Below are 14064 nucleotides of genomic sequence, written 5' to 3'. Positions count from 1 at the left end.
AATTGCCATGCAATCCTCATATCCCTTACATCTTGCAAAAGGAGGGTAAAGGTATTAACTCTATACTTTGTTGTGTTAAAGACACGTATTATAATTTTTAGCTTTAATATTAATAAAATGGGAGTATATACATTCCCAACCAAAAGCGAAGTTTAGAATGTAAATATCTACACAAATTTTTAAAAGAATGTATAAGACACAGAACTGAAGCAAAGATAAGCACACAACAGAAAGATGAATTTTAACCCAAATATACCAGCTATCACATGAAATGTACATGGAATGTTTGAATTAGTAGTCAGTAGTTTTAGGTGGGTTGAAAAATACCCAGCAATAGTCAGTTTATAAGTCACAGTTTGAAGATATGTTACAGAAATAAAGCAAATAAAAATTTGGAAAATATATACCTTATAATTATTAAACAAAAACACAAAAATGTGCATTTGTATCTGAAAAACAGGTATAAGGAAGAAAATAGCAGGAAGACATATGATACTTTAAAATTTGTATACAATTTTAAACATCAATTTACATACAAATTTTACTATAAGAATAAAGAGTTAAATCTATAAACAAGTTGGAATATTTTAGTGTTATTTCAGTAATTTTTATAAGGCAGGAATAACATTGGTAAGTTTCTATTAGGTTCATACACCAAGATGAATAAATCTGGCCTAATAGATATATATAGAACTGCATACATCAAATGCAAGGATGTTCGCTTTTTAGCACAAACTGAATATATAAAAAACTGACAATACATAGGACCATAAAAAAAAACCCTCTAACTTGCATATAATGTAATAAAAGAGACTGAAATAAAAGAGGACAGAGATTAGAAATAGAAGATGTGAATGAAAATATTTAAATATGTGCTTGGAGAGACTTCCATGGCGGTCCAGTGGTTGAGACTCCGTGCTTCCACTACTAGGGGTTCAAGATTCAATCCCTGGTTAGGGAACTAAGATCCCAGATGCCACGTGGCCACAAAAATAAATAAATAAGGGGTCTGGACTTAATTCTTAAAAAAAAAACAAAACAAAAAAACAAAGATGTGCTTGCAAATTAAGTTACAAAATACGAAATAACCCATGCCTGAAGGAAGCAAAGATAATCAACACTGGAGAATGTGTTTTTTTGAAAATAATGACACCCCAACGCCCACTTGATAGGGCTTTTATAAGCAGTATAATGGGCAGCATTCCAATAAATTAGGAGAAATAGATGGGATCTGCCCTTATCTTGAGAATAGGTGCTTGGGCTAGTCACCTGACTTCTCTGCATCTCAGTTTTCTAATCATTAAATTGAAGGGGTCTCTATGGTCATTTAAAGTGCTCAAGCCGATTATTCAAAGCATAATTTTGTTTTTTAATTATTATAGGCTATTCAACTTGAAACTTCGCTTTACAATGTATAAAAACTAATGACATCTCTACATATTCTCATGAGATGTAATTAATGAATTCCATTAAAAGGAAATGTCCAGGCCCAAATGGTTTCACCAGAGAATCCTACCAAACATTTAGAGAAGAAATAAAGCCAATTCTACAAAATCTCATCCAGGTTGGGGGGTGGGGATGGGGAATGCTTCTTAGTGCATCTTGGGAGGCCAGTATTACTCAGATACCAATACCACTACAAAAAAAAAATAAACTATAGACCAATATGCTCATGGTTTTACACATAAAATTTCTCAACAAAACACTGGCAAAAGGAATGTGTGTGTGTATGTATACACACACACATACACATATCGTTATATTCCATATTCCATGACTGCAGGAATTACTGCAGAAATACAAGGCTGGTTCAACATTCAAATCCAGTAAGACAATCCATCACATCAACAGGCTACAGAAGAAAAGTCATATGATCACATCAACTGAAGGAGAAAAGGCATTTGACAAAATTCAATGCCAATTCATAATGAAAGCTCTTAGCAAATGAGGAGGGAAACCTTCCAAACTAGATAAAAAACATCTATCTAAAAACCCACACTATCATCTTATTTAATGGTCAAGCAACACTGAATGCTTTCCTCTTGACATTAAGAACAAGACAAGTGTGTCCTCTTTCACCGTTTCTATTCAACATTGTACTGTCAATTCTAGCTAGTAGAATGAAGACAGGAAAAGGAAATAAAAGGGATACATATAAGGAAGAAGAAATAAGATGTTTACTATTCACTGATAACATTATTGTGTATGAAAAAGTCCTGAGGAATCTACCAAAAAAAAAAAAAAAAAAACCTGCTAGAACTAATAACTGAGTTCAGCAAGGGCACAGGCTACAAGGTCAATATATAAAAATTAATTATATTTCAGTAATATTTATATCATTATAACTAATGATAATGAGCAAACTGAAACTAAAAACTCAATACCACACATAATGACTCCAAAAAAAGGTGCGTGGATAAAGATCTAACAAAATATGTTCAGGATCTGTAAAGCTGAAAATTATAAAACACCAATGAAATAAATCAGAGGATCTACATAAATGGAAAGACATACCAAGTTCATGGAATGGAAGACTCAACAAAGATGCCAAATCTCACCAAAATGATACATAGATTAATGTAACTTCTATAAAAATCCCACAAGATGTTTTTAAAATATAGACAAATGCATGATAAAATTTAAGCAGAAAACCAAAGGAAAAGTTGACATGGAAAGCTAAATGTATTTTTCAAAAGAATAAAGAAGATGGAATCACTTCACCCAATTTTAAGATTTAATGATAGCTACAGTATTCAAGATAATGTGGTATTAGCAAGGTTTAAACACCCAGATCAATGGGATAATGTAAAGAACTCAGAAATAGACCAAAATGAATATGCCCAACTGATTTTTTACTAAGTTCAGTCCAATAGAGGCAGGATAGTCTTTTCAACAAATGAGCATCATTAGGTAAAAAACACAACGTAAGATTCACATGATAATACAAAAATTAACTCAACATGGATCAGAGATTTAAATATAAAAGGTAAAACTATAAGACTTTTAGGAGAAAATATTCAGGACCTAGAGCTTGCTGAAGACTTCTTAGACAAGACATGAAAAGCATGAAGAGGGGCCTTCACAATAATGCCATAGATTAACACAACAAAAATGACTTGGCCTACAATGGCAATACAAAACTAGACATGTGGTCGTTTGAAAGGCCCTGAGGAGGGTTCAGAGTGAATACATGATGATTTTTATGTCTTTCTGTACAGTATATTTATTAATGTGAGGTAATACTATCACGTGTTGCTCAAAAAAAAAAAAAATCAAAATACCCCGACAAAAGATACTAGTCATTAGTCATTATACTGCACCTAAGCCAATGGCAACAACTGTGGAACTCACACATACTTGCACCCAAACATGCTCATTTTATCTGTTAAAATTCTAGTCACTTTACTTGACAGTGAATCTTCACACTATCTTCTGTAAGATTAAAAATGAGATTCCTGCTCTGAATGTATCGTTACCCTTTAGCTTAACTTAGGTATGTGTTTTATTTTGTTCTGGCTCTAATTCGACCTCTAGAAAATCACTGAGGTGGCCCTGAAGAAGCCTCTCTAAGGAGGAATCAGAGGGAAGAACTGGGATTCATCTGGGAAGGCTGCACAGCTACAGTGTCGTCCTCACCCCACAGAAAAATAAAGAAAAAATAAACAAGTAGATCAACTACGAGTGTTGGGTGGTTAAAGACACATGACACATTATGTTTTTTAAAAAATCAGTCTTAAACATCCAGTAAAATGGGCCCATTCCTACATACATCTTTACCCCCTTAAATATGAAAGTATTTCGTAAGTCAAGCCTTCACATTCCTCATAAAGACCAATGCTAGTCAAGGGTAGAGACAATGTTGTAGAACAAAGGTCGCTTTCAGTAAATGTTTTTCAGACATACCCTCAACCATCTAACTCTCCTGACACTGGACAGCAGTGCATGTATATACAAGACACATAAAAGGAACAAGGCCCTTTGAGCTCTGCAACAACACTCCCCTTACCTTAAACAAACTAAAGAAGGGATGGCAAACTGCCACAGGCTCATCATGGAAATCTGAAAGCTGTGTTTGCATTTCTCTCTCTTTTCTCTTCTGTCTCCTCCTCTTTTGTTTAAATATCCCTGAGATAATTTTGTAGTGTAAACTAAGATGTGGCTGAAGGTTTTGCTAAGTGCACAATAAAGACTGGATCACTCTCCTGTGTGAATTTTCAGATACAGAATAAGTTTCTAGGCTGAGTCCATTCCTAACATGACCCTTTAGCTGACAACTGATATCCTGCAACAGGTTTTCTCGCAGGGAAGAAAAATGTGGGGTTTCTCTTTGGTATGAATGGTCAGATTCTGAGTAAGATGTTTCCTCCGGCAAAAGATTTTCCTTAGGGGTTTACATGCAAAACTCTTTCTCCAAAAGGAGTTCTTAGAGGTTGACCCGGGACTACGTAAGTGTGAAGGTTCTTCCCACATCTGTCACACTGACAGGGTTTCTCCCAGTATGAACCCTCTGATGCTGAGTGAGGGATGAGCTGCGACTGAAGGCCTTCCCACACTCACTGCACTCATAGGGCTTCTCTCCAGTGTGGATGACGGAGTGTCGAATGAGGCTTGTGCTCCAGCAGAAGGTTTTCCCACACTCGAGGCATTCATAGGGCTTCTCTCCACTGTGAATTCGCTGGTGCCTGGTGAGGCCTGACCTGCGGTTAAAGGCCTTCCCACACTCCATGCATTCATAGGGCTTCTCTCCAGCATGGATGCTGAGGTGTCGAATGAGGTCTTTCCTAGTGCTAAAGGCTTTCTCACATTCTTTGCACTCAAAAGGTTTTTCTCCAATATGGGCCCTTTTATGCAAGATAAAAGTATAGCAGTAGGTGAAGGGCTTTCCACATTCAGTGCACATATAGGGCTTCTCCCCGGTGTGGATGATGGCATGTCGAATGAGGTTTGCCCTTTGGCAAAAGGCTTTGCCACACTCCATGCACTCATAGGGCTTCTCTCCACTGTGAATCCGCTGGTGCCTGGTGAGGTATGACCTGCGGTTAAAGGCCTTCCCACACTCCATGCACTCATAGGGCTTCTCTTCAGTGTGGATGCTGAAGTGCCGGATGAGGTCTGACCGATTGCTAAAGGCTTTCCCACATTCTTTGCACTCATAGGGTTTTTCTCCAGTGTGGGCCCTTTTATGTAAGATAAAAGTGGAGCAGTGGGTGAAGGCCTTTCCACATTCAGTGCACACATAGGGCTTCTCCCCTGTGTGACTCCGCTGGTGCTGCTTGAGGTGTGACCTACGGTAGAAGGCCTTCCCGCACTCGAGGCACTTGTATGGCTTCTCTCCCGTGTGGATGACGTAGTGTTGAATGAGGTCTGTGCTGTCACAAAAGCCTTTCCCACATTCGCTGCACTCAAAGGGTCTCACTCCTCTATGAATCTGCTGGTGCCAGGTGAGATGTGACCTGCGGTTGAAGGACTTCCCACACTCCACACACTCAAAGGGCTTCTCTCCCGTGTGGATGATGTAGTGTCGAAGGAAACCTGTCTTATCCCGAAAGGCTTTCCCACATTCTTTGCACACATAGGGTTTTTCACCAGTGTGGCTTCTGTTATGTAAGACTAAATTGGAGCGATGGGTGAAGGCCTTTCCACACTCACCGCACTTGTAAGGCTTCTCTCCAGTGTGAATCCGCTGGTGCCTTGTGAGATGTGACCTGCGGTTGAAGGCCTTCCTGCACTCCGTGCACTCGTAGGGTCTCTCCCCAGTGTGGATCATGTGGTGCTGGAGGAGGTGTGTGCTCTTGCTAAATGTTTTCCCACACTCTGTGCATTCATAGGGCTTCACTCCAGAGTGAATCTGCTCATGTCGAGCAAGGAGGCAACTCTTGCTAAAAGCTTTCCCACATTCCTCACACTTATAGAGGTGTTTCCCTTCATGTATCAAGGGTTCTTTCACTGGTCCATGTGAGTCCCGTTCACAGAGAACATCTCCTGGAAAGACTCGCTGCTGTACAATCCTTGAGTGAAGACCATCACCTGTCCCTAAACCGCCATGTTCAAGGCTCATTTTCCCAGGGAGCTTCTCCCTCTGGGGGTCCATCCCTGGTTTCAACTGTCCTTCCTGCAATTCCAATGGTCTATCCTGATCCTTGGTTTGTCCCAACTGGGAGACCCCTGAGGCTTGCTGAGTCAGTTGTTCCTGGGGTGAGACTTCCTCAGACGAGGCAAGCTGAGAAGGGGTAGGTTCTGTGGCCTCAGGTTTTGTGTTGTCACCTGAAGGGAATACAATACACAAAACGGCTTGTAAGTGATGCCAACATAGAAGAAACTAAATCACCGTATCAGTGAGAACAAGAAGATGAACATAGTAACTCTGTACCTGCTGTGTTTTCAAATTTCTCAAACCCAGGTTTGCAATTTCTTTTCGGTTCTTGGATTCTTAAAAATTTTAGAGGGAAAATCCAGAGGGACAGCATGGACAGGGGACAGAATGTCTGGAGACGAAAGGCAGGTAGACAGAGGAATGACGACACTGCATGTGGTGAGTTTGCTCAAAGCCAGAACATCTCATGGTGCTACAGGAAGCCAGCAAACAGGCAACTAGTGCAGTGTAGCTGGGAGACAGGAAGAGGTCGTGGAGGCTTCCCAGATGAAGCCAGACCTACTGGCCTAAAGGGAAAATGGGAAGGCCCTTCCACCCTCAGGAAATAGAACGAACAAAGACACAGAGTCTTTCAGGACAGGGACTGCTGTGCATGAGAGGTTACAGCTGGTGAGAGTGGAGTTCCCAAGACGGGAGTAGTGTCCTTACAAGAGACACGAGAGAGCTTGCTGCTTTTATTGGCCGTGTGAGGACAGAATGAGAAGGCTGCAAACCAAGGAGCAGACGCCAGACCTGCCAGCACCCTGATCCTGAACTTCCCAGACTCCCGAACCACGAGAAATAAATGTTCACTACTTAGGCTGCCCAGTCTGTGCCATTCTTGTTACAGCAGCCCAGACTAAGACAGGAGGGTATGAGTAATGTTCTCACTCTGGAGTTTAGTGATATTTAGTATATTATTTTCAAAAAGAAACGAATGAGCTAATAAATAGTTTAATTAATACATCAATTAATCAAGGTCCTTCATGAATCAGTGATGACAGTGTGCCCATAACACCAAAGTTCATGATTAATTGAAATCTGTACCTGAGGTCCACTAAACAGAAGTGAGAGGTCACATGAGTATTTGGTTAACAGCATGGTCTCTGACCACAAAAACCCTAGGCCCAAATTCCAAAAGAACTCAATATTAGCTTTGTGGCATCTGGCAAGGCACTCAAATTCCACAGGCCTTCATTTTCCTCTTCTGAAAAATAAAGCTAAAAACAGAGCCTGCCCTGTAGGACTGCTACGATGATGAAGTGGAACACTGCATGTACCACGTTCAGTAGAGAACCAGACACAGAGCAAAGTCAGTCGATCAGCTTTAACTTTTCACTATGGGTTAGTCCAATAACGTGAACCTGGGAGCTAGCTAGGAAACATGGAAACAGAAGGTGTGCGAATGAGACTGTGTGGATTAACCTTGCAGCACATGTAAGACTGAAGAGACAACCGGTGAGCCAACATTCACATGCTGACAGAAGAGGGAGAACAAAGGTCCAGTGAGAGGAGGGGCAGAGAATCCAAGAGGGTCAGGGCCTTGAGCACGACACAGTCTGAGAACTCTGTGCTGCGTCCTGAGCTCATACAGCGTGGCGGGCTGTCAAGAGTGCTGCCTCTGGAGCACACCACCAGGCATGGTGAGCATGAGGGGCCCTGAGGTTTAAGCAAACAGGAGGGACAGGAGACTAGGGTGGGGGAGTGCTTCTGGGTGTCTGAGGAACACTCCAAGTGTGTATGGGCGGGTGGGTGGCTAGGAAAGGGTGAGCTACAGAGCCTAGCTGGAAAGGCCTTGTCTGCTTGCAGGTCAGGAGAAAATGTGAGATAGTAGCATTACTCACTAGCACTAACCCCATGATGTGAATAACACTAATAGCTCACTTTTGCTGAGCCACTCACTATGGGTCAGGCCCAGTGCGAAGCAGTTTCATACATAATCCTTCACATCCTCCAACCACCCAATGAGACAGAAACTACGACTACAATTAGTCACAGTAGTTTCTATGTAACAGACCACACTCACCAAACCATTTCGTTCCTCTCCTTGGACACACGCTCAGCCTCATTTGCCAGGCCCAGGCACCAAATGACACAGTCAAATATCTTGTCAGTAGAATGTGAGGGGAAACAATGTGTTGGAAGTGGGTGTGACATTTTCCCTTCTTCTCTGTCTCCCCTCTGCCAGCTGGAGGATGCCAGGAACCCTAAGGGTCTCACGTTGATGCAGAAGGTACCTGAGTCCCTGAATAACTGTGTAGTCACAGCTCCCTACTGACCCACATGGTTCTGGTTCAAGAAAAACACTTTTCATATGCTGAGCCACGAAGATTTTGGAATATGCCTGTTAGAGCTGCTAGATTTATCTTGGCCAAACTTATCTACAAGGCACAACAGGATCATGGAACTTCCCCTGGGCCACAAAGCTGTGTGGTGTGTCACACCGAGTTTTTCAGCCCAGGTGTGTGGATCTGAGAGCCTGAACTTACCTGATATGCTCCACACCTCCCCAGGAACAGTGAAGAGTGTTACGGGCAGAGGGACCACAAGCTAAAAGGCCCCATGGATACCATGCCTCCAGAGAGGCCACAACAAGAAAATTCTCACAAATCTGATAGGCAGTGGTCACCCTGCTGTCTGCAAGCCACCATGACCCCAACTTGACCAGCTGTCGGCACTCACCTGGGCAGGAGCTTGGGGAGAAGCCTCTCGTCGATGTCTGTAACTCTGGGCTGTGCTCCAGTGGGTAGGTGATCTCTGGTTTGGGCAAAGGACATCCTGTTCACGGAGAAGAAAAAGAGAACATGGGGATTTTGGTGAGAAGAAAGAAACCTCTTAACCTAGATGGGGACTGCAGGATTTGGAAGAGACCTCAGAATGCAACTGCTCCCATCCATGCAAACAAAATGCTGCAGCTGAGAAACAAACTGTAAAAACACCATCCTTCATCCCCGAAGACTGCAGACATTAGTGCTGGCTGCAGAGACAGCACCAATTCCCTTTGATCTCCATCCCACAGAATCTCAGCACTATTCAGACATACTTCCTGAAGACGTTTTCTAATTCATGCAAGTCAGGGGCCTCAACCTCCCTGTGCATCAGCAACACCTGGGGCACCTAGTTACCACCACACAACGGTTCAAACAAAACCTCTGGGGAGGGGCCTGAGCATCAGTAGATTTTAAACACTCCCCAAGTGATGGTAGCCATCCTGGTGGGCTAAGAAGGCCTGGTCTCCATCATCCCACAAATGGCATTATCGGTATCTGAGGTAGGCAGGTGACCTCCAGCCATCTGAAAGTATCTTGCAACTTCTGTGAGGGAGCCAGCCTGAGCATCAGAACCAAGGAAACAAAGAAACAGACACCTGGGTTGGCACCCCCAACCTGGGAGCCAGTATCACCTCTGAACTGCTTCTTAGATGACATAATACATTTCCTTCAGGGTACAGACTGTCTGAGCTGGTCTGTCATGTGTAGCCAAATGCATATCAACAAATGTGGGGGTAAAGACTGTAGATCAGTTGATGGCAGAGGTTCCAGGACCCACATAGAAAGTGCATCTGCAGATCCTGAACCAAAGTTCAGGAATCACCAGTCATCACTAAGCAAATGTTCACTCCCATCTGCTATGTGCTCAGCACAGGGCTCAGGGACAGAGCAGTGGAAAGTGGAGACCTTCCTTCAGCTGTCATAAGTCATGCTTCCTGCGACCTCAGGGCCTTTGCACGTGCTGTCCCTTCTAATGGGAAGGCTGTTTTTTTCCTACCTTGTTCCTTCTAGCTTACTCTAATTCTTTGGGTCACAGCTCAAATGTCACTTTCTGAGAAGATTTCACTTAACTGTGGCTCCTGAGTCCAGCTGCTTCATCAATCTGCCATGTTGTCATGGAACTTTTAAAATCCTAATAGTAAGTCAGAACTAATATTTAGTGGACTTCCTGTTTCCAGTTCTGCCTGTAAGGAGCTTCAAAGTCAGCACTCCATCCTAACAGCAAGTGGAAAGCTGAACAGACTGAAAAATCAACAAGTCTTCTTGGATCAATAACAGAAGAGAGGAAACAGGGTAAACTGCTACCCCCAAGACTGGAGACACGGGAATACAGTGAGTCACAGCTCACAGGTGCAGAGACTCATGAGCAGAAACTGCCACAGGAACCAGCACCAGGACAGGAAACCTGAACTGTAATTAATGAATTGGTGGAGGGTCAGTGCTGACAACTCTGAGAGTAAAAAACTCCAGGGGGACTCAGTCATGGGCATGCCCTCACAATATTATGAGATTTATCTTCAGAAGCTCAACCAGGTTCCCACAAAAAAGGGGGAAGGAAAAAGAACCAATTTTGAAATACACCAGAGCACTCTGTCCTTAACCAGGCCTGACCTCAGAAGAAACTAGTTAACCAGAGCCTAAACTGCTGGGGTTTCATCAGAGCTGAACTGGCCTAGGAGAAGGGAAATACCCAACTCCAGTCAACTTTGGCCATCCTGTCCTACCTTAGTGGAGGAGATAAATACTGAGAAACACTTGTGACATTCACAGCCTGGAGAGATAGGGCCACCAGAAGACTGAGACCAAATCACAGAACAATAGGACACTCCTTTGCCCCACCCCTTGCCACTACATTTCTAAAGGCCTATTTACAGCAGTTACTTTTGCCCAATACATCATGTGCAGCTATCAAGAAAAAATTATGAGCCATGCAAAAAGTCAAAGAACACAATTTGAAGAGAGAGAGCAAGCATCAGAACCTGACATGTCAGGGATGCTGGAATTATCAGATCAGGAATTTTAAGTGACAATGATTAACATGCTAAGGGCTTTAAGCAGCAAAGTAGAGAGCATGCAAAAACAGATGAGCAATGTAAGCAGATAGAAGGAAATCCGAATTAAGAACCAAAAAGAAATGCTACAGATCAAATAACTCTGAAGAATTCCTTTGGTGGACTTATTAGCAGACTGGACATGGCTAAAGAATCTCTGAGGTTGAGGATATATCAATTGAAACCTTCAAAACTGAAAAGCAAAGAGGACAAAGACTGAAAAAAACAAAACATGATATCCAAGGACCATAGAACTATAAAAGGTGTAATATACAAGTAATGGGAATTTTAAAAGGAAAAAAAATGAGAGAAACAGAAAAAATACATGAAACAATAATGACTGGGAATTTCCCAAAATTAATGTCAAACACCAAACCACAGATCCAGGAAGCCAAGAGAAAGCCAAGCATGATAAATGCCCAATACCCCCACCCCTGCCCCCCAGCAAAAAAAAAAAAAAAAACACACCTAGGCATACCATTTAAAAACTACAGAAAATCAAAGATGAAGAAAAAATCCAGAAAAAGACCCAGAGGCAAAAAAAAAAAAAACAGAAACAGAAAACCAAACCAAAACAAACTAAACAAAACAAAACCCTTACTTAAACAGGAACAAAGATAAGAATTATATATGATTTCTCTCAGAAATCACATAAGAAGGGAATGGAATGATTTAAAGTGTTCAGAGAAAATCCTCACCAATCTTGAATTCCATACCCTGTGAAATTATGCTTCAAAACTGAAGGAGAAAGAATTTCTCAGAGAAACAAAAATTGAGGGAATCTGTTTCCAGTAGGCCTATCTTACAAGAAATGTCAAAATAACTTCCTTAGAGAGAAGGAAAAAGATATAGGTCAGAAACTTAGATCTAAATAAAAAAAGGAGGCTAATTAAGAAAGGAGGAATATCGAAGAAGTAAGAGAAGGTAAAATTAAAACTTTTAGTTGTCTTCATGACTAACAGGTAACAGTCTGTTCAGAATAATAACAGTAACAATGTATTCAATTCTGATTATGTATATACCTTAGACACGTATACATATATACAACTACATACATACATATAAATGCTTATTTTACATATATAAAATATATGTGCCCATTATATATGCCCTTATATAGTGAAATGAATAGCAGCAATGATATGAAGGCTGGAAGGGCAGAATTAAGATTATTTTGTTATAAGGTCTCATGCTACTTGTGAAGTGACAGTGTTATTTGAAGGCAGACTTAGATTTGTTGCCCTTTGGCACATTACCATTTACATTGGCGCTCCTACAAAATGAAATACTTAGATATAAATCTAAGAAAATATGTATAAGATTATATGATGAAAACTACAAAACTCTGATGAATGAAATCAAATAAAATAAATGGAGAGAGATTTTATGTTCGTGGATAAGAAGACTCAACACTGTCGAGAAGTCAGTGCTTCCCAATTTGACCTATAGATTCAATGCAATACCAATCCAAGTCCCAACAATCATTTTGTGGATACTGAGCACTGATTCTTAAGTTTATATGGAGAAGGAAAAGACCCAGAAGAGCCAACACAATATTCAAGAACAATGTGGGAAGACTGATGCTACCCAACCTCAAGCCTTACAATAACAGTAAAGAAGACAGTGTGATACTGGTGAAAGATCAACGGCACAGAATTGAAAGCCCAGAAATAGATCCACATAATACAGACAACACTGACAAAGGCACAAAAGCAATTCAATAGAGCAAAGCTAGTCTTTTCAACAAACAGCTGGAACAACAGGAAATCCACATGTAAAAAAAATTATCTAGACACAGACCTTATACCTTTCACAAAAATTAACTCAAAATGGATCACAGATCTAAATGTAAAACATAAAACCATAAAATTTCTAGAAGATATTATAGGAGAAAACCTAGATGATTATGGGTATGTGATAACTTTCTAGATACACCACCAAGGGCATAATCCATGAAAGAAATGATTGATAAGCTGGACTTCATAAAAATTAAAAACTTCTGCTCTGCCAAAAGGATGAGAAGACAAGACACACAGTAGAAGAAAAAACTTGCAAAAAACATATCTGATAAAGGACAGTTATCCAAAATACACAAATATCTCTTAAAATTAGACAGTAAGAAAACAAAAACAACCCAATTTTAAAATGAGTCAAATACCTTAAGACACCTCACCAAAGACAAGAACAAAGGTCTTAAAAGACATCTCACCAAAGACAATATACAGATGGCAAATAAGCATATGAAAAGATACTCCATAGGATATGTCATCAGGGAAATACAAATTAAAAAGACATACCACTACACACCTATTAGAATAGTCAAAACACAGAACACTGACAACACCAAATGCTGGTGAGGATGTGGAGCAGCATAAACTCTCATCAAGGGTGGCGGAAATGCAAAATGATACTGCCATTTTGAAGACAGTTTGGTGGGTTCTTAAAAAACTAAGCATACCTTCCCCATAGGATCCATCAATCACAGTCCTCACTATTCGCCCAAAGGAACTGAAAACTTATGTTCCCATAAAACCTGCACATGGATGCTTACAGCAGCTTTAGTCATAACTGCCAAAATTTGGAAGCAACCGAGATGTTCTTCAGTAAGTAAATGGATAAACTATGGTACATCCAGACAATAACATACTATTCAACACTAAAAGAAACATGCTTGGGCTTCCCTGGTAGCACAGTGGTTAAGAATCTGCCTGCCAATGCAGGGGACACAGGTTCGAGTCCTGGTCCAGGAAGATCCCACATGCTGCAGAGCTACTAAGCCCATGTGCCACAACTGCTGAGCCTGTGCTCTAGAGCCCTCAAGCCACAACTACTGAGCCCACATGCCACAACTACTGAAGCTCATGCACCTACAGCCTGTGTTCTGCAACAAGAGAAGCCACTGCAATAAGAAGCCCACGCACTACAATGAAGAGTAGCTCCCGCTCACTGCAACTAGAGAAAGTCTAAGCTCAGCAGCGAAGACCCAACACAGCCAATCAATCAATCAATTAATTAATTTAAAAAAAAGACATGCTATCAAGCTATGAAAGGATATGGGAGAAATAAATGCATATGACTAAATGAAAGAAGCTACATACTATATGATTCC

At 41.1% G+C, this 14064-nt stretch overlaps 1 protein-coding gene across 1 annotated transcript in view; it reads right to left on the bottom strand.

The window, feature by feature from the left end:
* Positions 1 to 2649: 2649 nt before the first annotated feature.
* ZNF805 (zinc finger protein 805) overlaps positions 2650 to 14064 on the bottom strand; it is a 43656-nt gene continuing 32241 nt past the window's right edge. Inside the window, exons 4-5 of the mRNA XM_057719661.1 lie at positions 8816 to 8911; positions 2650 to 6264 (exon numbers count right to left, since the gene is read on the bottom strand). Of these exons, the coding sequence (XP_057575644.1) occupies positions 4442 to 6264; positions 8816 to 8911 (1919 nt within the window). The 3' untranslated portion in view covers positions 2650 to 4441. The remainder of the gene's footprint in view (positions 6265 to 8815; positions 8912 to 14064) is intronic.

This window comes from Hippopotamus amphibius, unplaced genomic scaffold, assembly GCF_030028045.1.
Source record: "Hippopotamus amphibius kiboko isolate mHipAmp2 unplaced genomic scaffold, mHipAmp2.hap2 H_1, whole genome shotgun sequence".
In the NCBI taxonomy this organism is placed as follows: Eukaryota; Metazoa; Chordata; class Mammalia; order Artiodactyla; family Hippopotamidae; genus Hippopotamus; species Hippopotamus amphibius.
The sequence above is the reverse complement of the archived record's forward strand: the minus strand, read 5'-3'. Positions and strand labels throughout refer to the sequence as shown.